At 46.8% G+C, this 23,626-nt stretch overlaps 1 protein-coding gene across 1 annotated transcript; it reads right to left on the bottom strand.

Annotated features, from left to right (window-relative positions):
- Nucleotides 1–846: 846 nt before the first annotated feature.
- On the bottom strand, nt 847–17,463 carry LOC144109812 (endothelin-converting enzyme 1-like). The gene is made up of 5 exons (XM_077642598.1): nt 17,110–17,463; nt 15,913–16,140; nt 11,912–12,322; nt 5,382–5,671; nt 847–997 (listed from the first exon to the last, which is right to left on the bottom strand). The coding sequence occupies exons 1-5, from the start codon at nt 17,461–17,463 to the stop codon at nt 847–849; spliced, it is 1,434 nt and encodes a 477-aa protein (XP_077498724.1).
- Between the last annotated feature and the right edge of the window lie 6,163 nt (nt 17,464–23,626).

The following is a 23,626-nucleotide window of genomic DNA, read 5'->3' as shown; positions in this document are numbered from 1 at the left end:
GAGGGCATCGGTTTGGGGTGCTCCCCAATAAATACCTTTGCCTGCTCTAACCTTCATCCTTAACGGTGCATTCTCACGGAATTCCGAACTGCATCATGAATCATGAAATGTAAATAATAATTTTCTTGGTTACCCACTGTCGTCTATCCGCAAACACAGTTGCAAGAAACCATGCTCGCATTCTTTAAAAAAATCATTTTAAGCTGCCATATTAGAGCCAGAGCTTTATTATGACATCGGCGTTCATTTAAAAGTCATTCTCTTTGTTGCATAATCATTGCAGAGCGCTAAAAGTGTGTACATGTGAATAAGTTGAAGCTCGATATATGGCAGATTTGTCAATAGCAGTAGAAATCGCATACTAGGTGACAATCGTGAACGAAATGAATTCAACAGGCCGCTAATGACAAAATCTGGTAAGCACAATCAAAATCAATCGATTGAAACAGGAGAACGTCCCGCACAAACCTGACACGATTACTAGCAAAACGAATATCCATGGAACAATCCATGCACTCTGTCTCAGAGTCAAACAAGAGATAAATCCAGAATTAATGCCCGCATAATCCAACCCAGATCAAACATTGCTAAATACGAAAAGGTATGTGTGGTTTTGTGTGTGGTTTTCTTTTTTACCCACAATTAGGTTTGTATAAATATGAGCCCCTTCGAAAATAAACTCAGTTGTTAGTCTGCGCTCGGTGTCTCGTGTTTCGTCCGTTTTGTCCGTACTGAAGTTAAGCGCTCCCCTATGATAATGAACGACCAACTAGCCCTTTTTAAAGCACTGCTGACGGAACGCTGGCACTACAGGAATATCGAGGATCTTGTGAGCCCGGATGAGCGTCAGAAGAAGTCGGAGACGTCGCAGATAACCGCCGGCACCATGGGCGACCCAGGCGCGCAGCCAAACGTGGTGCCGAAGTCGCGCACGTGACGGACGGCCACATTGCAGTCTTCACCTCGCCGGCTGTCCCGCGGAAGCTGCCCCCGGCACCTGCGACCAGAACATACCAATGTGGAACACGTCCACACACCATCCGTTGCGCTGTATCTATCGCTGCTGCCACCTCGCCCTTGAGGCTTTCGCAGGACAGGGACAAATTATATGCACACAAAAAATACATATGTGTGCAATCAGGTTACTGCGGGAATTATAAGAATAAGAAAGAATAATGAAATCTTGGTTCCAAAATACCTTGTGAAAAGAAAAAATCGTCAGTGGCTTAGCTCGGCTATGCCAAGATATACGTAGCGAGAGGTAAGTTTCCCTGGCAGAGCTTGTTTTTCGGAAACTCAAATCGTGTGATCAGTCACATGACGGGCCTTCACATCCTGTTCTGTTGGTTCCCGTTGACTGACGCCTTCCATAGGCTCCATCTCGGCGGCTATGCGCCGTCTTTTACGCTCGGCAGTCTGGAGTCTCCGTTTGGCAAGACGTTCCTCTCTCTGTCCGGGCGTCTCTGCTGCTCTCTTCGCCTTCTGCCGCTCATTCTCTCTTTTTTGAGTAGTCAAGTGCCAGGAGACAACCTCAGGATCGGAAGAGTTACTGCTCTCTTGTCCATACCGCCGTTTAGCAGCGGCTGGACTTTCCTTCTCTGCATGCATGTCAAACGTTGTGATACAGACGCCCATTACATCTCCGTCTTTTATACGCAATGCCGCGAATGCGACGCGCGATTCGGGTGATAGAGAGGCGTGCGGCGAGGCGGCGACGAAGAACGCGGCGCAGCTGTGGGGTCTGTCTGGTTACCATGGTATCGGCGCATGCGCAAAACTCATCCGCGTGACGTCATGCTCGGCTCAGACGGTGGAGAGGGCGCGCGGCCGCGGCGAAGCGCACACCACGTCTTGCTGCTCTCCGGTTGCCATGGCAACGGCGCATGCGCTCAACTGGCCTCTCCCATTTAACGCGAAATGCTAGACTGGTAACCCAGTGTAGCTCTCGCTACAAAAGGCAGTGTAATGCAAAGCGATAAATCACGCACACAGAAAAAAAATAAAAACAGACAAGTCCATAACTGTGCTTTTATTCGCATTCTATTTGATTTGACAGTCCTTCCAAAAAAGCATCTAAGGAATTACAGGTGACATCATTCGGTAACGTATTGCAACCTCTCATGGCTTGCGGAAAGAATAAAGATTTAGATGTGTCACTATGAAATCTGTACTCGCTAGTGTGCTTAGTATGAGCAAGAATTTCGCCCTCGTTTGCATTGTCGGAAGACAAGCTTTGAGCAAAAGTGAGGTTTAACCAATGTGCAACACGTGCATTCACCGTACGTTCCACTGTATCTATCGGTTTGTGGGGGTTTAACGTCCAAAAGCGACTCAGGCTATGAGGGGCGCCGTAGTGAAGGAGTCCAGAAATTGCGACCACCTGATGTTCTTTAACGTGCACTGACATCGCACAGGACAGAGGTTTTTAGAATTTCACCTCCATTGGAATTCGGCCGCCACGGCCGGGATCGAACCTGCGTCCTACGGGTCAGGAGCCGAGCGCCATAACCACTGAGCCACCACGGCGGCTTACGCTGTATTTATGATGCATGCCACAAGAGACAGCAGTGAAAAAATAAATGGCTAACTATATGTCAATGATTAAACAAACTACGCCAACTGACATTTGTACCTACAGGCAAGCGGAAGGGAAATTTGGTATTTGAACTTTGAACACAAAGTTTTTCCTTTTTATCTTTTGTTATGCAGCCTTTTAAGAAGCTTCATCGTTGAGAAAAAACTAGTCGGGAACACACCCTATCTGGGACAGTCACTCCACAAACTAAGCTTACCAAGACTGCAAACAGATGTTAGGGCGAGGTCGAATTTGTGAACAACTCTAAGCGGGATCGGTGTTTTTCCGCTTTTACCACACGAGGCAGTCTGAGGTTTAAAGTAAATTTCAATTTGATATCAGTGTACCTTAAGGCCAGCAGATCGCACAAACAAAATTAGCCCTTCCAGTAAAGCAACAGAAGAAAATATAATTTCTATTATTAGATACTGAAGCGCGCCTGGTTCATTGTCTTTCTCCCGTTATTTAGTGAATGCTGTAACCACTGAGCCACCGCTACTGTGGTCTAGTTTCTAGCGCATCCGCCCCGTCAGCCTGAGGTGCTCGGCGCGTATGCGGGAGGCGCTGTTTTACCAGTTGGTGCCTCGGCCCATATTTTATTTGCCCTCGCAAATCAAAAATTCATGGAGGAAACTCCAGTTGCCCAGGACTACCGGAAGCGGGCGGAGTGGTTGAGGAAACAAACGTGGTTAACGACATGCTAATCAACATCCAGACGAAGAAATGACTTGGGCAGGACATGTAATGCGAAGGCAAGATAACCGCTGGTCCTTGAGGGTAACCAAGTGGATTTCATGAGAAGGCAAGCGTAGCAGAGGGCGGCAGAAGGTTAGGTGGGCGGATGAGATTAGGAAGTTTGTAGGCATATGGTGGGCGCAGCTGGCAAAGGACAGGGTTAATTGGAGAGACATGGGAGAGGCTTTTGCCCTGCAGTATGTGTAGTCAGGCTGATGATGATCGTGCTTTTCGCGTGCTCACACCTCGGCTCTCCTACTAGCAGAGCTAATTGCAAGCAAGCTCAAGAACCGCAGCTCTATAAGAAGTCTCTATTTAGGCTACAGTACATTAACTAGAACTAGCTCTTTTTTTTTGCACTATCTGTAGCGGACGTTTTTATTTTTTTCTGTTAAAACGCACTAAGAAGTTCAGACATGAAAGATCGAGAAAGCCTATCTACAGCAAAGGAACGCAACGTCAAAAATAATGGGATGGATGCGTAGGATGAGTGAGACCTCGAGATGCTCAAAGCCAGTGGACGCAGGGCGCGCGATGAGAAGGCCGCTACATGACCACGGGAGCCAGCATCCTAGAATCTAGGCACCGGATGGGTCTCCTGTTCTAAATGGCTGAGGGATGACACTTGAATCATCATCATCATAATCGGCGTGTACGCCACTCCTGGATAACGCCTCTCCAATATTTCTTTAATTAACCCTGTTCTGTGCCAACTCCGGCCACCGTATCCCCGCGAACTTCTTAATCTCATCCGCCCAACGAACTTTCTGCCGCCCCCTACTATGTTTCCTTTCCCTTGTAATCTAGACTGTTACCCTTAAGGACCAGCGGTTATCTTGCCTTCGCATTACATGGCATGCCCAAGGGAATTTTTTCATCTTGATTTCGACCAGGATGTCACTACCGATGTTTCCTCTCTGACCCTCTCTGGCCTCTTCCTGTCTCTTATCGTTATACCTATCTATTTTCCGCAGCGGAGGCCTAGTGGTCTGAGCATCCGCCTCGCATGCAAGAGGTGCGGGGTTCGATCCCTAGTGCCGCCAGGTACCCACTGGTGATGCAATAAGCCTGGTCTGGTGCCCGGCTTATTTAGGGTGAAATGCTTGGGAAATGGGTCTTTGACCCCACCTTGAGTAGAAGAAAAATACCTTGTGCAATGGCGCTCTTCGGTCACAGATTCCCTTGAGCCATAAAAATCCATAATCAACATACCTATCAATTTCTTTCCATAGATCGCTGCGCTGTCCTTAAGTTGAACCCTTTTCGTTAGCCTCCAAGAATTTCTGTTCCATACGTGAACACCGGCAAGATGCAGCTGCTTAAGATACCGGTAAGACGCCTGAATACCGCATTCCGGAGCCCTCCACTATAGCACCCCTTCCTCTCTTTCTTTTTTACTCCCACCTTCCTCCCTTCGCTTATGGCATCGTTGAGGTGTCCACCGAGATGTAAGACAGTTCCGACGCCTTTCATTTTTTGATAACCAATCATTAGTGCGACGTATAGCTGGTAGTAGATTAAATATAACAGAGAAATTGATTTTTTTTAAGGTGGTCGCGTGGATTCTGGTCACCATCATTTAAGGTAGGCGAGCGCAGTGGAGCGCTCGTTATCTGGTGACTTCCCAAAGCGTCAGCACTAGACTTCTGGGACTGCCCGCATTGTGAATTAGCACTGCAGAGTTCAATGAAAGACAGTCCATGGTACACGACTGCCGGTCTGGGTGTCAGGTGCACTTGGCTTTCACCGAGATCTGAAGGAGCTCTTGGAATCGAAAAGAAAGCGCCCATTACCGACCTTTCACGTCGAGTAAAGTGAACATAATGATAATAATAATATTAATTGGTTTGGGGGGAAACGAAATGGCGCAGTATCTGTCTCATATATCGTTGGACACCTGGACCGCGCGGTAAGGGAAGGAATAAAGGAGGGAGTGAAAGAAGAAAGGAAGAGAGAGGTGCCATAGTGGAGGGCTCCGGAATAATTTCGACCACCTGGGGATCTTTAACGTGCACTGACATCTCCTTCTCAAAAACCACCAAATTCGGTACAAGCTTATCTGCCATCGCACCTGCTCCTGCAGTGGTTCAGGAAGAACAGCTGGTCTCCCGTGTACACGTGCACCTCTCCGTTACTATCCGGGATGGACAGAGCAGTTGCCGGAAGCTGACGCCGCCCGTCGGAGTCGCTGCCCTTAACGGCGGCGGCTGTGCGCTTCTTGAGCGCATGCCAGGCAATTCCCAGTGCGGCGATCTCCCGGAGGTTGGGAATGAAGTCGGCGCCACACTTGAGACTTCCCGCCTTGTACGCAGCGCCGCTAATCTCTATCCAGGGCACCAGGTTGTCGTCGATGTTCTCCGCCTACGATCGCAGTTAAGCGTCTACAAATTTGGCGATCGCACAAAATTGATACTGTATTCATTTATTATTTATTAGTGATATCATCAGGGCCAAAGGCATTTCAGAGGGGAATGGTTAAAACCTATGCAAGGAGAACAAAAACCAAAATTCAACATACAAGGTTTGGTTTATTGGTTTATGGGGGTTTACCGTCCCAAAGCAACTCAGGCTATGAGGGACGCCGTAGTAAAAGGCTCTGGAAATTTCGACCAGCTGGGGTTCTTTAACGTGCACTGACATCACACAGTACACGGGCCTCCAGAATTTCGCCTCCATCGAAATTCGACCGCCGCGGCCGGCATTGACCCGCGTCTTTCTGGCCAGCAGCCGAGCGCCTTAACCACTCAGCCACCGTGGCGGCTTTCAACATACAAGCGTTATGTTCCTGGTTATGAATTCAATAAAAAAGTAAGCATAGTTGTAAGCGCAAGATAATAGAACAAACAAAGGTAACTAAGGTAAACTAAGGTAATTGAGAATACTAAGTACGTTTGTTGTGAGCCTTAGTATGCAATGCTAGCTAAACTGTTACGGAAGCGCAGGTTGCCTTGAATGCAGGCTGTCGATCCGAGAAGGTGGTTCCAATCTCCCGGTTCCCTACGTCAAGCCATTTTCCGCTCCACGACCAATAAGACATCGTCACTCTGATTAACTAACTCCATTCACCGCCAGAACTAACCTATTTAAATACTCCTTCTTCCCTCGCACCGTTACTGAATGGAATGCTTTACCTTTAACAGCACTACGTGACATAAAATCCATTGAACAAATAGAATAATGACGCCATCAAACTTATTTGGCTTTGTGTTTCGAATTTTCTTTAGTGTTTATGTGTACATTCACGTTGCAGTGTATTGCCCCTACTGCTAGGGCCCAGAAGGGCCTACAGTATTCGGTAAAAAAGAAATAATAATAAATAAAATCTACTGATGTACGGGGTAAGAAAGACTGTGAACACGCTTTTGTTTCGTACCACGTTAGGCCGACTTTGTGAATGTGATCTACCCGTGGAGGCATGAAAGACGGAGTAGATATGATTTCATCGCGTACATTGAGGCAGTTGTAAAAAAACATGAAATAAACATAAACGTGAAAATTTTCGACGGGAGGCAAAAGGTAAAAGTTTAAGCGAGTTTTTCATGGAGGTAACACTTGCACTACGATTAAAGTTAAGTAGGATGAAACAGACGGCGTTATTTGGCCCAAGCTCGAGCGCATTCATTGAATTTGCGTAGCTGGGGTCCCAAATTGCAGATGCGTATTCTAGTTTGCTACGGACAAGGGTTTTATATAACATGGGTTTTATATAACAAGACTGGAGCCAACCGCGACTGCAGCAGGAGCGCGTACACAGCCTCCCGGACGAAGTGGCACGGGGCTCTTATTAAAGCGAAAACTTCACTAGCCTATGTCGGCCGGTATCGTGTCCGAAAAATGTGCCGGCAGCAGTTGTGGGCAACTAAGAAGAAGTAGCGTCAAACGAGTGGTTGTAATCGAAAGAGGATGATGTGAGGATGCTGCCCAAAAAAAATCAAAATCGGATGAATAGTTAATTAACTAGAGCCAAAAATGCCCAAAAAGTGCGCGAGCTCAGATCAAAAGTGCCGCAAAATTTGAAAACGCCGGAAGTAGGCAGAGCTACAGCGTAGCGCCAAATTTGTAAAACCGGGAGTCAAAGCGTGGTGACAAGTTTGAAAACAGGAAATGTGCAATCACGTGAACACTGATAAGTGATCGATACATAACCAGGAAATAGAAAAAAAGAATGACAGATTAGAGGCAATCAGGTAAATAATTAGAAGCCAACGGTAACGGACGGGCAAATAGACTGCACGGGTATATAGTGGGTGAGCGGGAACGAAGCGTGGCGGAAAATTTGTGAACTCGAAATGGTTGCCGGGATGAAACGAATCAATCAAGTGAACTAGAAAACAACCATGGCGCAAAATTTGAAAGGTGTCCAGTGTCGAGGAGCCGTCAACGCTTTCGCATTCTTCCAGTGCGGGTAGCCGCAGTGATCTCTAATTTTTCATAGCGTGTCTCGCCAGAGGGAGTCAGGCATGTTTCCTGACCTCCTTCAACCTCGCCACTTGCCAGCGCCGCCTCTCGGCAGCTCTCTCTGTAGGGCAGCGGTGGCCTCTAATATTCTGACAAAGACTCTATCGTTATCTGGACAAAGACGCGTATAAAAGTCATGTATAAAAGGGCGCCGCCGACGACTACGCGACCGAAGACGCAGACGAAGCGTCTGACAGCCGCAACCAACCACGTGTGCTGCTAACGCCGGCACCGGGTTTCTTTCTTTCATTCTCGCGCAAGTTCGCCTAAATTAATTTCTTTCAGATTCCATTATAGCCTAACAGAGAGAATCTTTGGTTCCACGAAATAAATTTCACCACCAAACTTTAATTTCGCCTACCTCACAGTCGTCATCATGCTTATCTTCTGCTGGTTGTCACCGCTGTGTGAGAATAAGCAACTAACAGTTATTCTTCTATATTCGCACGTGAAAGCAAAGGTAAACTGTACCAGCCAAGACAACAGTCGGTGCCTGCACGCCCATCGGTAACCATATTTTCACACTTTAAGGCGCAATTCTTGTGAATGATACAAACGAGTGGGTCTAGTTTTTACGCTGAGGTTGATTCTCTTGATAGGAAGGTATATAGGCCGAATAAAAAAAAATTCAGGGCGAACTTTGTTGACCTAAAGTGAGGTGAGGCGAAAGCCTTTAGCTCCGTGTTGCCGCTTGTGTCACTGATGTAAGATGGTGGCTAATTACACAATTGTTTGTGAATCTTAAATGCTGGAGACACTGGAGGGCGTTTGGGAGGCATCCGTCTGATTCGACGCCTTTCCACTAACAATCTCCAGCGTCCTTACGCTAGACATATATTAGTGTGGGCAGAGAGAAGAAAGAAAAATAATTTTGCCCTTCCTTACGCTCCACAAGGAGAAATATATATGCGTTGGCAGGAAGTAGCGTAGTCGTTAGCACGCTCGACCGCGGAACGAAAGGATGGTGGTTCGAATCCCTCCGTGCACAAGGATTTCTTTTCGTATCGAGTTGACGTCATTTGAGTGACAGCTATAGTGTGACAGATTTCGCGGATGGACGGACGGACGGATGGACGGACGGACAAACGATGAGCCATTAACGGCTTTCGCCGTAAAACTATGAAAGGCTAGGCTACCTAACCACCCCAGATCTCGGGACCTAAGGGTGGCCTGCCACAGTTTGCTACACGGCTTTATGCGCTTAACATTGGAACAACTCGAATCAAAGTACGGTTATTTTACCATGTCCAACATTCTTAGACAAAAATTTTCAGTACCGCCATCAGGCGGTACACAAAATGTTCCAGATGTAAAAGATTGGATTTTTTGGCCGCAACACCGGATGTTAATAGACTTTCGTCGAGAGTCCAGTGTGTAAATATATTCGTAAATATTACTTTATGCCAGCAGGCACACTGTCGCAATAAAAATATTGTATGGTATTTTTATGTAAATATTGAAGGTAATGGCCTCTTCTTCCGACATGTAACGAAATCTTTCTTTTAGGGTGTTTCTATCCCTCGCTATGAAGAATTAAGGCTTCAATATAAAATCAATGGGGAACGCTTTTGAACACAAAAACGTTAACAGCAAAAACATTCAGGCCTGCCGACGGGAGATCTGCGGATATATTGATTGTTGTAGTGGTGGCAGTGGTTTTATTAAAAATAATAGTAAAAAGGAAGGAAAAGATTTTTGCTAGCCCCGGCATCTGCCATCGATACTGAAGCACCTGAGCTGGGGCAGCGGAATTAAAGGATACTAGGCAGAATGGATAAATTAAAAGAGTTGAGGGGACAGGAAGAGAGGATAGGAGGAGAAGTAATATGTACAAACTATTTACACAATATGAAATGTGTCCAGGTTGTGCGCGTGATTAGTTCATTTTAGAGGAATTAAATCACACACGCGCACAGCACTGTGTTGGTTACAACTGGAGTGGGGCGTCAAGTTATTAATCGTTCAAGGTAGAACTCGCGGAGCGTTCGTTCACTGCGTGTAACTACCTGACGGAGAACAGACGGGACGTCAAGCCCGTGTGTTCGAGGAATGCACAGAGGCTCACCAAAGTTCGCTCACGAGTGCGCGCACTGCCCTGCGGCCACAATAGCGCCTTGATTGTTGTAGTGAAATCTTACAATATATGAAAAAATTAGGTTCACGTACTGGTTCCGTTCAAAAATGGCTTTGTCCAGAATTCATCATCATCATCAGCCTGACTACATCCACTGCAGGGCGAAGACCTCTCCCATGTCTCTCCAATTAACCGCGTCCTTTACCAGCTGCATCCACCCTTTGCCTGCAAACTTCTATATCTCATGCGCGCACCTAACCTTCTGCCGCCTCCTGCTACGCTTGCCTTCTCTCGGAATCCACTCCGTTACCCTTAAGGGCCACGGATTATCTTGCCTTCGCATTACATGCCCTGCCCGAGCCCATTTCTTCCTCTTGACTTCGACTAGGATGTCATTAACCCGCGTTTGTTCCCTCACCAACTCTGCCAACTTCCGGTCTCTTAACGTTGCACCTATCATTTTTCTTTCCATAGCTCGCTCAGTTATCCTTACCTTAAGCTGAACCCTTTTCGTTAGCCTCCACGTTTCTTCCACGTAGGTGAGTGCCAGTAAGGTAAAGCGATTGAACACTTTTCTCTTGAGGGATATATTGGTAAACTGCCATTCATGATCTGAGACAACCTGCCATATGCGCTCCACCGGCTCCATTCTTATCCTTCTAGTTATTTCCCTTTCATGATCTGTATCAGCTTGCACCACCTGCCCTAAGTAGATGTATCCTTTTACCACTTTCTACACCTCGCTGCCAATTGTGAACTGCTGTTCTAATGCTAGACTGTGAACATTATTTTGGTTTTCTGCATGTTAATTTTTAGACCCAGCGTTCTGATCTGCCTAACTCATTGATCATGATTTGCAGTTGGGTATGAATGACCACAACGCCACCTTGTTAAATAACATTTCGAATATCCCGCACCCCTGGGGTGCTTTCACGCAGTCCACGCTTTCCACTTCACGACTGGCACATCACCCGTGGCTTACCCAGTAATTCTGGACAAAAGCATTTTTGAACGGGAACCAGTTTATGTACAGAATGTTTTCCTATGACGTAATATTGCACCATAATAATCGATATACACGCAAATCTCGGGTCTGCAGGCATGCATTTTTTTGCTATTAGTCTTTGCTATCATCAGAAATGTTCCAAATTGGTTTTCTATGGCACTCTGAAGTGCTCAGTGCGAGTGATGGGAACACTCTAAAAGAAAGATTTTGCTACATATCGGAAGTATGGACCATTACCTTTAACAATTCCATAACAATACCTCACAATATTACAATATTCAAAATTTTTCTCGAAGAATGCTCGACTTGAATGCAGTGCAGTTAAGCCGTTCCTCTATCTGGTTACTGAGAGACTACCCACAATACACAATAAACACTTTCGCGCCCATAAGGGTGCAAATCAGCTTGTCCTCAGACGAACAGCCATTGGCACCTGTTGGGTGCTGTGAAAGGGTACAGAGATCAGCAGCCTTTAGGAAGGCTGCACCGCTTGAAAGGTTAGAAGGTGCGCATCAATCCAAGGCTTTTGCTTCAAGGGTGAATCAGTGTGGAGCAACATTCCAACATGCATTCGTAGAGGTGTTATGGAAAAATAGTAGGGTGCAACCATTACGCCCTCTAAAGTGTCATGAAGTGCACCCTTCCTTTTTTAACACCCAATAGGTGGCAACGGGTGTTCATCTGGGGACAAGATAATTTTGCACCTTTGTGGATGCGAAATTGTTTAGGCTACTGATCCGGAGTTCCCGGGTTCGAACCCGACCGCGGCGGCTGCGTTTTTATGGAGGCAAAACGCTAAGGCGCCCGTGTGCTGTGCAATGTCAGTGCACGTTAAAGATCCCCAGTTGGTCGAAATTATTCCGGAGCCCTCCACTACGGCACCTCTTTCTCCCTTTCTTCGTTCACTCCCTCCCTTGTCCCTTCCCTTACGGCGCGGTTCAAGTGTCCAACGATATATGAAACAGATACTGCGCCATTTTCTTTCCCCAAAAACCAATTATTATTTTTATTATGTGTACTATTGCCGGATGATTGAATTTGTGAGACATAGAGCGCAGCTCACCGGCGGATCGAAACTGCGCAGCACGTGAGACAGGAAGGCTGCCCCGAGGCCTCCGTAGTTGGCCTCCTCTCCCCCACCCTCGGCCGAGGTCACGTGGTAGAGCGGAGTGCCAACCGCAGCGTGGGACACTCGCAGCCGGTTCTTCCAGTGCTCGAAGACGAAAGGCTCGGCAGCCCCGCCTTGCCACAGGATCTGCATGCGCTCCCTCAGGGAGGGGTCCAGCCGACTGAAGGCGCGGTTCGCGTGCATCAAGTGGTCCATCGCTGTTGGACGCCCATCGGATGCCAACTCAGCTTGTGCGCCTCCATCGACGGCAGCCTGGTCAGCCGTCTCGCACGTGAGGCAGAAGTTGGAGTACAATTGCCACAGCGATGCATTAGAGATAGCAACGTCGGGAGGCCACAGTACGATCTTTGTTTAAAGAAAGAAGAGGAAAAAATAAGATGTGTTAATGTTTTCTGCATTTAAAACGCTGAGCTTTGTCAGCAACACAGTGCCCACGCCAGCTTTCAAGAAATTGCGTCGGGACTGTACTAAGTTACGAACCCGACCGCGGCGGCTGTGTTTTTATGGAGGCAAAACGCTAAGGCGCCCGTGTGCTGTGCGATGTCAGTGCACGTTAAAGATCCCCAGGTGGTCGAAATTATTCCGGAGCCCTCCACTACGGCACCTCTCTCTCCCTTTCTTCGTTCACTCCATCCTTTATCCCTTCCCTGACGGCGCGGTTCGGGTGTCCAACGATATATGAGACAGATACTGCGCCATTTCCTTCCCCAAAAAACAATTATTATTATTATTATTATTATTATTATTATTATTATTATTATTATTATTATTATTATTATTATTATTATTATTATTATTATTATTATTATTTTGAATTTCGCTCATTAGCGTCAGAAGCACCGGGACCCAGTCGCGCTTCGATGAGTGCATACATGCGTCGTCGGAACCTGAGCGCGTCGTAAGGGCGCTGATCGCGTTCGGCGCGATATCGGGAATCCTACGCGCACTGCTCTATGCCTGGCTTCATCGCTCTCCGTGTACAAGCATGCTCCCCAGCCCTAACATTTAGAAAAACGGGTTCAACTTTTCTTATGAAGCGTTATCATCAACATCACACTCAACATCAACTACCCACTGACACGAATGCCTAAGCGTCTAGCCATTTTTCATATGTCCGGTCATTCCTGGATTATCACTACGGAGAAGGACTTGCCCTTCATTTCTCTCCCGGCTTCATAAGCGCTCGTTCAGAGAATAGCAGGAAGGTCTATCTCTTGAAAATGTACTAACGGGTACAGAAGTAACTGCCCCCCCCCCTCCCCCCCCCCCCCCCCCCCTTCAAAGTCCGAACCGTGCCGCATTGCAAGCGGGCACCACTTGGCGATGCACTCCTGGCGTTGAGAGCGCATCGTCATATGGCGCCCTCATGCAGCGGGGCAGTTTTCGGAGCTTGGAGGGGAGGGGGGGGGGGGGAGCAGTTATTTCTGTACCCGTTAGTACATTTTTCACTTTCACCTTCCTGCTGCTCTGCTCGCTTCGGAACCTGTTGGGGGGGGGGGGGGGGGGGGGGTTTCTTCAGTTACTCTTAACCCCGACAGTACCTTCCGCAAAAGAATACCGAAGATAACACTACGCTAACCTTCACTGATTGTGAGCAAGTGATGACCTTAAATAAGCTTGAACTCTTTTATAGCGAAGCTACATTGGCCACAAACTCGCAGCTTCGTCGTGCTCGCATTCCCACCGTGGTCGCACCGCACCACGTGACCAAAACCGCGTGACGAACCAAGTGACAATAACTAGCCAGACAACCAGGCTAACCTGGACTTGCAGCCAAGTTTAACCAAGGCTAACCAAGCTATGCCTTAGCTTTCGCTACGTATATCCTGGCATAGCTGAGCTAAACCACTGACTATTTTTTTGCGTTTAATTTAAATGCTTGGCAGTAACCTCTTTCTCGCTTTTGGCTACCGCCGCACGCTATTCCTGAGCGTCGTGGCCCACCGTTAAAGGTACCTGAGCAAGAATACGAGGTGATGTTCACACCACTCCTTTTCCTACCACGCTTCTGACATGCAAATTGAAGAGCTGCTATGCTTTGTCGTCAAAATATTCTTCGCGCAACATGACAGAAATAGAAACCACACAAGGACACGAACTTTTATTGCCCTATCTTCGTTCCGGTCTTCATTTTACGCCAAGAATTCAGCTGACTTGCACAGACTATACAGCCGAGAAACGTATCCCTCTTCACTGTAGGTGTGTTGCTGGCTGCGACAGGGAAGCGGCTTTCCTTTCTTTTCCGTCAATTATCAATTTATCATGGTGCGGAAAACCCCTGCGCGTTCTTAATTGTTAGAATGTTTTCACTACGTGCGTGTTTTACAGTGAAGCAGTATACCTCTACCGTCCAAGGAAATTTTCGTGTCGTCGGCGTCGTCAGCAAAAAACGCCAGGCTAAAAATTGAATGATACTCAGAGTGTAAAAGTACCCAACAGCATAGAAATCGTATGTCACTCTGATCTTAGTGTAGTCGTAATTTAGAAATTTTAAAAAGGAAAATGAACACAAATAAAAATGGAAAATTTCAAAAATGCATAACATATAAAAAATTATAAAAATAAAAATTTAAAATGAAAAGAAAATTTAAAATATAAAAAATTAGTAACTCTCCTTTGAAAACAGAAACGCAGCATACAGCTTAGTACACGTTTTAATTAAGAAAAAACACAAAAAAGCACCAAAACCACATGATGGATCACAAGGAGCGTTGTGAACAATGGCTACACCGTTTCACCAATGCAGCTCAACCAACCACCATTCATGGTTCATGCATTGATTTAACTTTGGCTTAGAATATTTCTACAGTTAAAACTTAAAATCTCAGTGTATATCATACTGATCATAAAGCAGACGTGATTCGAAGTAATAAAGTGTAATATAAGTACATTTCACTTGTCTCTGGTTTCACTTTTTGTAGAGCCACGTGTGTGAATTTTCAAATGACGTCGCAATGCGTAACTGGGTGCCGTTTTATAACTTCGCTGCCCAAACACCTTCACATCGTGGATTGGAGCCACAATTTTTGTTTCTTCTTTAATGGCGATTGTGTCGTTTTTCGGTAGCTCTACAACAAATGGCAAAACGACGATTTCCTAGATTCCAGACCAACCTTTCCTGGCTTGGCCAACGGACACGTTGTCCAAATACGCAAGAATGAATATTCGTTTGCTGCAGCTTCTGCGCTACTTCAATACTTGCGCATAGCCCTGAGCGCCTGAAACCTGGATCCACCTGGTCTCACATTTTGTTGTTTATCGCACGTGTATTATCTTCATCGAATACTCAACCTCAAGCCTAGAAACATAAGACTCTCAATATGTTTGAGTTGGCAGAATATTGAAAAAACACGAAGGTGTTGGCCGAAAAGAAATTTGCCGGTTATAAGTACGTCAAGATGGTTTGCTGGGTTTGTGTAATCCTTGCTCAACGAATACAGCTTGAACAAGCACAAGCATCCAAAAAGAACAGTTGGAAGTGCCTGTTCTCACACTGTATCCGTGTTTGTTGGCGCTGTACTCGTCTACCAGGTCATTAGTAACAGTTTTTGTAGGAGATATCCAACCTGGCCACGAATAGATTTTCAGCGGTAGCGTTACCAACTGTTCCAAGCAGTCTCGACCTTGTATGTACAGACAAACCACTTAAGCCAAGCGTCGTCCACGAGAGGTTGTAAACCGGCTATATAACGAGACAAAGGTACGCGTTAAAGACCTAACGTGTTGTAAAATAATGTAAAGTACTCCGCTACAGTTGGCATAAGCAAATATTTCATGTTTTCTCCTGGAGCAATTCATTGTGCTTGCTTATTTTTCACTCATTCGTTAACTCTTTCAATCGTTGCCCCCTTCTTTGATGCATTGATTCACAGAACTGTCGACGCTTCTCTAACGCGTCAATGCACACGCCAACCTGCAGACATTTCCGCACGAACCTGGAGCTCTTGCAGCGTCTTACTGACCACAGCGCGGGCCTTTTCGCTCAGCCAGGAAGCACTGGCGGCCAATTCCCGAAACACGGTGAGCAGGTCCCTGAGGAAGGCCTGTGCCTGGCGACGCGAGTCTCTCGTGAACAGCCTGACGGCGCTCTCGGAGGCCAGCAGGAGGCCGAACCTCGTGGCGGCCAGGGAGTAGCAGTCTTCCTTCACAGTGTGATTCGCCACCTGCGTACAAGACGGTTACTTCTATTGCGACCTTGAGCATTAAACGAATACAGTGATCATTTACGTCCATCTCATGACAATAAAAACAATTCATCATTGATACGGATGTTTTATTTTCATCGAAACTTCATCGAGTGAAGCCGTACAGCGCAGCAGCTTTGTCAGCGAAGTGTTGCACGAAAAATACAAAGTATTTTTTTTTTTGCTCTGTTGCTGCATGATGCGGAAACCCGCGCTGTTAGCGGGAAAACGCGTGGCGTGAAATGTTACGAAAGAATAGAAAGTCTTCCACTCCAGTTTTTCCTGTTATTTGGCTCGTTCACCTTCAGGATAATTGATAATGAGGATAATGATAATGAGGATAAAGAAAATTAACACAAGCTAAACTAGCACTCCAAAGTTTAGAAATTACCTGGCAATGTTTACCGGCGAACGTATTCTTCGTCTCACTAGCTACTCGCTGCTTAATGGATGTTATGAGTGCAAAATGACGAGTTAAACTGAAATTTGTTTTTTGGGAAAAGGAAATGGCGCAGTATCCGTCTCACATCTCGGCGGACACCTGAACCGCGCCGTATGGGAAGGGATAAAGGAGGGAGTGAAAGAAAGAAAGAAAGAAAGGAAGAAAGAAACAGGTGTCGTAGTGGAGGGTCCCGGTATAATAATTTCGACCACCTGGGGATATTTAACGTGCACTGACATCGCATACGGGCGCTTTGCGTTTCGCGTCATCGAAACGCGGCCGCCGCGGTCTGGTTCGAATCCGGATACTCCGGATCAGTATCCGAGCGCACTGACCACTGAGCCACCGCGGGGGGTTATACAAGTCTGCTGCTGTCACGGGCTCCCCAGTCAATTCCAGAAATGTGGGAACTGTGGCCTCGAGCTCCCAGCTCCCCCTCTAACGTCGACAAGATGTGAGAGGCTTAATTGCGGTGCACTTATAATCCATTTGCAAGGTAATCTCACCTCCTTTCCTCCAGCGACGGCGATGTAGCCTTGGGGCCATCCTAAGGCCGTCAAGCGCTGTACGAGCCACCAGGACAGCTGCTCCAAAAGATCTAAGGAGCTATGACTGAGGAGAAGCTGGTCCACCGCCAGCAGAACACGCACGTCTTGCACCGACACCGACATGTTCTCGTCAAAAGAGCCCCACCAAAACGCGGCCTGGAGTGGTTCCAGCCAGTTGGCCAGAGTGGCCTCACGGACGGGGGCCGCAATCCTGCGCAGACTGGACACCGCTGGCCTCGCTTGTATCCTAGTGTCTCGTACTGCATCCAGGATGGAAAGGACGTGCTTCTCGATGTGCAGGCGGCGTGCCATGCTCCCGTTATCGGGCATGGGTGCTCCGTAGACTTCGTGCATGTGCTGATAGTAGAGCCGGCGGCCATTATTCGCTTCCTGGGTTCGCACTACGTCCAGCAACAAGGAAGGTTGAGCACTGACCTGTGGGAGGCAAAGGATGCAGCTGAGGTCACTATGGGTGGCACATGTTTTCCTGCCTTTTATGCTATAGCACAGAAATGAATTTGTTCAACACGAACTGCTGGGTGGTTGCACGTGATTCAATTCACTGTTTGCGTTTTCTGGTGTCATTTTCGTCCGTGTCCTTTGTGTGCGCTCTGAAGAATTGATAGCACAGAAGCCTCGTTGGAGCGAAAACCCCATGACTGCCGTGTTCTTGTCAAGTAATGTTTTTTATATAATGTACATTGTACTAAAATGTGCACTGTATGCATAATACGGTGTGCTAAAATGGCAGTGTTATATACAAGTTGACTGCTTTCTCATTGTTTGCAATGTACAAAAGGCGCCACTAACCAGCCCCTAAATGTTCGTGTTTGTGAATACGCGCATTAGCACACACAGCAGCCAGGGCCAAGAATATTTTACAAGGAAAGATGTAACAGCTTTGTGCAGGCTGTATAGTTTAAGCAATTTATGGGCCACAACGGCAGCCGTGTAACGCGTTACGCGTAACGCGTCAAGTGGACACCACTGCCATGAACCTCAAGGCGCGGGCGAGGTGTCTATTGGCCCAGTGAGCAAGTTATGACCCTTTCCTTTCCTCAAAACCAAACGAGGGTTTCATCACCTTCATCAGCCTGACTACTTCCATTGCAGGGCAAAGGCCTCTCCCGTGTCTCTCCAATTAACCCTGTCATTTGCCAGCTGCAGCCACCGTATCCCCGTAAAAATCGGGACCTTATCAAGCTGATCGAACTTTTAGTCCTGTACTCCTCCTTTTCCAAGGAAAAATAATTGACAATCTCATCCGCCCGCCTAATTTTCAGGCGCCCCCTGGTACGCTTGCGATCTCTTGGAATCCGCTTTATTAGCCTCTCTTGTCCATCCTGTTCTCCCTGTGTTTTTCATGTTTTTTGTGCGCCCTTTTTAGGTGGACCCTTACGGACCAGAGGTTATCTGGCCTTCGCATTATATGCCCTGCCTAAGCCCATTTCTTCCTCTTGATTTTGACTAGGATGTCATTAACTCGCGTTTGTTCCTTCAACCACTCCGTCTTTTTCCGTTCTCTTAACGTTACACCTGTCATTTTTCTTTCCATAGCTAGCTGCGTTGTCCTTAACTTAAACTGAACCCTTTTCGTTAGCCTCCGCGTTTCTGCCCCGTAGGTGAGTACCGGTAAGATATAGCTGTTGTAAACTTTTCTTAGGGAATGTTTAGATGCGATACGAAAACGCTGGGAGCTAGACTATTTGCTTCGTGCAAGCGGGCCCTGTATTCCGCGCAGTGCGCTGGGAACGCGACCGGACCGAGGACCGCAAGCACAAGAAGGCCGAGTACGCACGCGAGTGTATAGATGACAAAACAGGCCCGTGAGACGCCCCAACCGGGAAGCCGCCTGTGAAACGACAAAATGGGCCTGCCACTCCAGACCTCCAAGCCGCTAATGCCAATCAGCTTTCGCTGATCTAAGCTTTCGCTGAGCTAAGCTGGTAAGCTTACAACTAATATTTTTTTTCTTCGCTTGGTGCCGTCCAGGCTTATTTTTGTATGTTTGTAAATTCAGGCGTGTGATAGAATGCGTGGGATGTTCGTTCGTGATATAACTCCAAACCTTTGTCTTTAGTTTTGTAAACGCTCATCGTGTGTGGCCGACGTTGAAGATGCATAAGCGCCACAAAAGAACCGCATAGCTCTTTATGCTCGCTGTAATATCCCTTACCACCGTTTCAAATAGTTCTAACATCGCTGCGGTTCGGAAACTGGCTCATTGATATGACAAGCTCGCCAACATATTTTTTAGCGAAATCAACGCGGACGCATTGCGGGACGGCCATGTCCAGCTGCGACCTCGAGGCTCAAAAGTCCTAGGTTGAGAGAGCTCGGGCATCGACTTTAGCCAAGGGAGTCTCGGAATGAGGACCCGACCAGCCCCAGCCCTTAACTCGCTAACACCTTTTGGTTGAATAAACTTTTTCTACTACTACTACTGTTAGCAAAGTTTAACGTTGGGCTATAGTTGCTAATACATTTCATTCACACGAGGACTTCTTCCTCCCTGTGCTTCCGAGGCACGTAGCGCTGTCAAACTGCAACGCATCGCAACGCAGTTTTGAGGCAACAACTGTTGGTGGCTTCTTTTGAAGAATATAGGGCAAAGCTAAGTGCAAAAAACAGGCGCTGATGGATCGCCTCGAACGTCTATAGCAGCAGCAGAAGCCTTATGCAGCAGGAGCATAACCAGCCGCCCAAGATGATGACGCCGAAGTGCAGCCGAATTGAGCTCCCTCCTCGTGCCGGCGTCACGCGCCGTTCGGCTGCGCGCCATCATACTTCCGCCACCACTTCAGCCAGTAAATCAATCATTTCCTTCATCGTGCCGGCCTCATACTGATTGGCGCGACAGACGCTTACCAGTCCTTCATATGGGCCCTATAACGCTGACAGCTGCATACGCTCCCACGTAATCAAAGTGCTTATTTCACTCTCAATTCGCACTCCCTTCCAGAAAAGTCGATGGCTTCGGTAAGCCGAACTGTTATTCACTGATATGTTCATTATGGGCTACTTCCCCGAGAGACCCATGCACACCCTTCGCTACAACTTTGTGCACGCATTGAACGAGCCCTCGTGGCCTTTCCGACTGCTGGGTTCCAAGCTAGCAGTAACTTACGTACGCGTGATGGTTTTTTTTTTTATTCTGGGACCATTTTCCTTATTAAGGTGTATTTTTCCTATTAAAAATGCTATCAAGAGACGGAATCATTCACTATTAACTGGTATTCATTAAACCAAGTAATACAAACTCATCTGCCTTTGCCTACCGATAGTAGTCCGCAGTACCGAAACATCCTTGTACAGCATGCATGGAACGAGGTTTGAGTCAAACGTCCCGTTAAACTTGCCTCGATAAACAATGCCGGGGCTCCGGTAGCGCCAGGATCGCCGATCGCCGCAGTGTCTGCGTAAGCGTGAAACCAGGTGTCCAGGCCCCAAACCAGGCTCAAGTTAAGCACAGCCGACAGAGGGTGCAACAGTGGCTCAGCGCTAACGTTATAGTCGAAAGGCCATGGAAGGGAGACAAGCTTGAAAAAGTCCCGGAAGGCCTCCAGAGATCGCGCAGCGCGCAAGTCCGTGCACTCCCGCAAGAACTCCGTGACTATCCTGCATAAAATGAATACAATTTAGAAGGCAGTTCATTGAAGAACTTGTAGACCACCTGGTGTGCGATCTGCATGCGATTGCAGTCCAGCTGGAAGAGACGTTTCAGAAAGTCAAAAATACACTCCTCGTGTCTACCCTGCATCTAGACAATTTGTGCCGCCTCAGCGCATGGACGGCTTATCCCGTTTACACAAAGCTGGCATACAACATTTGAAAGGCTTTCTTTTTTATATCATTCTTCTTCACGCAGCAGCTGTGCCATTCAATGCGCCAGAAAGTTCCTAGAAAAAGAAATGTTGCTCTCTCATCATCACCTGATAAAGTTAGGCCACATGTTCGACCTAATTTGATGAATTTTTAATTCGTTTTTCCTGTACGAAGCCCACCCTCCTTTTGGTCTAGTCGCTCACCAATAATTCTTCCGTACCCAGCCTCTCTTCAAGCAGATCGTTGTCAGACGAACTGAGCTGCAGCGAAATTTTACTTCAACTCGCTGTCCACGAAATAAAGAAAGTATGCATCGTTTGCGACATCACCGTGGAGTGCTTAAGGTTTCTTTCTTAAGCGTTGCCTTGACTGTGTAAGAGTGCAGCAGTTAAGTGAACAACGCATTCACCGGAGCCGCAGTCTCAAAAAACGCGCAAAATACTAAGGGAACTTAAAGCACATTTTCACAAGCACGACTGCTTCGAGATTCGACGGCGCCTATGATTCACAGCCCAGTCGCAACACTCCGCAAAACTACGAATAACGGACCGATAAAGTGTGAAGAGACCTTAAGTGTGCCGTAAATGTGTGCTTATATATATTGCAAACGGTAATTAGTATTACGCTAACGCTTACTCTAGTAGCATAAATTTTCAACTAATTTCGTATCTCATCACGTCGCACGGTCTCGAGAAAACCAATTTGTTTCCGGTCGCATTGGAAGAGCGTGTACAGAGTGAACCACATTTGTCGCAGCACACTTGACAGCGTAGTTGGATGAATGGGATAGATGGAAGTTAGGAGCATCTTTTTTGAAACCTGCAACCACTCTCAATATATCTTTTTCTATACGCTTCTCTAAACCAATCTGTCGAACTTAATGGTATTATCAATAAATTATCCATTTTTCTTTTAGATGCAACTCGTGTCGACTTTTGTATTTCATCAAATTTTAATCTTGAACTTCTACCCTTGTGTCACCGCCCTGCTTTTGAGCCACCAATCTTCCAATCGCTTTTTACGGTTTACGGTTTACGGGGGTTTAACGTCCCAAAGCGACTCAGACTATGAGACACACCGTAGTGAAGGGCTCCGGAAATTTCGACCATCTGGGGTTCTTTTACGTGCACTGACATCGCACAGTACAAGGGCCTCTTGAATTTCGCCGCCATCGAAATTAAACCGCCGCGGCCGGGATTGAAGCCGCGTCTTTCGGGCCAGCAGCCGAGCGCCATAACCGCTGAGCCACCGCGGCGGCTCCAATTGCTTTTTGCTGCCGTCTACCGCAGATTCAGTTACATTACTTTTGTTATCTCTTAACCGTAAGGCCTCAAAGCAGAGCGACTGTACTGTACTGTGTCGGCACCTGGACACATAGTGGCACAGTCTGGTAAAATATGCAGTTCTTTCTATGTATTTACCACACACTACACTTGTATCAGATTCTTGATCAAATTTCTTTTTGTACCTTCGTGTTCTGAGAGAACCTGATCGTTCATCAAAGAGTGGGACGCTGCCTCTTAATTATCAAAGAACAGTCCCTTACTGATTTCTGTTTACCATTTTCTATAGACATCTAAAAGTGAGGTTTTTAAATTAAATTAATGCAGTTCTTAGTGTCCGCAATTTTTCACCTGTACAACTAGATACACCTAAGTTTTTGCATGTATAACATGTATAACTAAACTTTGGGCACTGTCTTTTTTCTTAATTGTTGAAAAAATTAAATTGCGCCTTACAAACTGAAATTTTGGCACACGAATAAGCCGTAAAATCTTATTTTCCGGTTCTAGTAACCTGGCTGCTAGAACTAAATTTTGCTCCCAAGCGTGCATGTGTTGAAATAATAAAAGAAAGAACTCTCCTTTTTAAGCTGTGACGTCGCTCCCGCTGTCGTCAGTCCGCCTAGGCCCGGTCGCCAACTATAATCCCAACGAATCTTGCGTCCTCACCACACAGCTCTCAACTGTTACCCACAGCTTGAGCTGGGGGCCGTCTCGCAAAGCTGGAGCACTGCCAAGCGGTCACACCGTACGGTGATGCTGATTATGCTAGACGGCCGGACGTGGGACTACTCGACCGCCTGTACCACGCGATCAAGCGTTACAGCTAGAAAACGTTAGAGATAACTGTGGCTACCCACATTGGAGGAATGCGAAAGAATTGACGCCTCCTCGACACTCGTCGCTTTTATTGCCCTCCTTTGAGTCCATTGACGTCTGCTTCTAATTAACTAATTAATATATGTCAAGCTTTTTGTTCGATTAATTATCGCTCATCAAACAATTTCAAACTTTATTTTCACTTCTTTGCCTATTTTTTCACTATTTTGCCGTCCAAGGATGTTATCCCGTCCAATCACTATATCGACGTCCGCGCTATTTCGACTTGTTTTACGTTATTGGCTCTAATTATTTAACTAACCACCATATTGAAATCGAATTTTTTGCGCCTCATCCTCACAAGGTCCTCTATCGATCACAACAATTCGTTTGGAGCTACCTTTTCTTAGAACGTCACAATCGCTGCGGACATGTTTTGGTAGCACGCTTTGGTGACACGACTCCGTCGACACAGCCTATAAATGCTTTCGCATTAATATTCTGGAACAAGCATACAAGCACCCTGTACAAGCAGCCTTCAATAACGA

The sequence above is a fragment of the Amblyomma americanum genome, chromosome 11 (assembly GCF_052857255.1).
Source record: "Amblyomma americanum isolate KBUSLIRL-KWMA chromosome 11, ASM5285725v1, whole genome shotgun sequence".
In the NCBI taxonomy this organism is placed as follows: domain Eukaryota; kingdom Metazoa; phylum Arthropoda; class Arachnida; order Ixodida; family Ixodidae; genus Amblyomma; species Amblyomma americanum.
The sequence above is the reverse complement of the archived record's forward strand: the minus strand, read 5'-3'. Positions and strand labels throughout refer to the sequence as shown.

Excerpts from the sequence above, each read along its gene's own strand:
- LOC144109812 (XM_077642598.1), bottom strand. The coding sequence starts at position 17,463 with ATGGCACGCCGCCTGCACATCGAGAAGCACGTCCTTTCCATCCTGGAT. Across the intron at positions 16,141-17,109 it reads CCGTCGCTGGAGGAAAGGAG|GTGGCGAATCACACTGTGAA; the intron begins GTGAGATTACCT and ends TCTTGTACGCAG. Across the intron at positions 998-5,381 it reads CTGAACCACTGCAGGAGCAG|GTGCCGGGGGCAGCTTCCGC; the intron begins GTGCGATGGCAG and ends TTCTGGTCGCAG.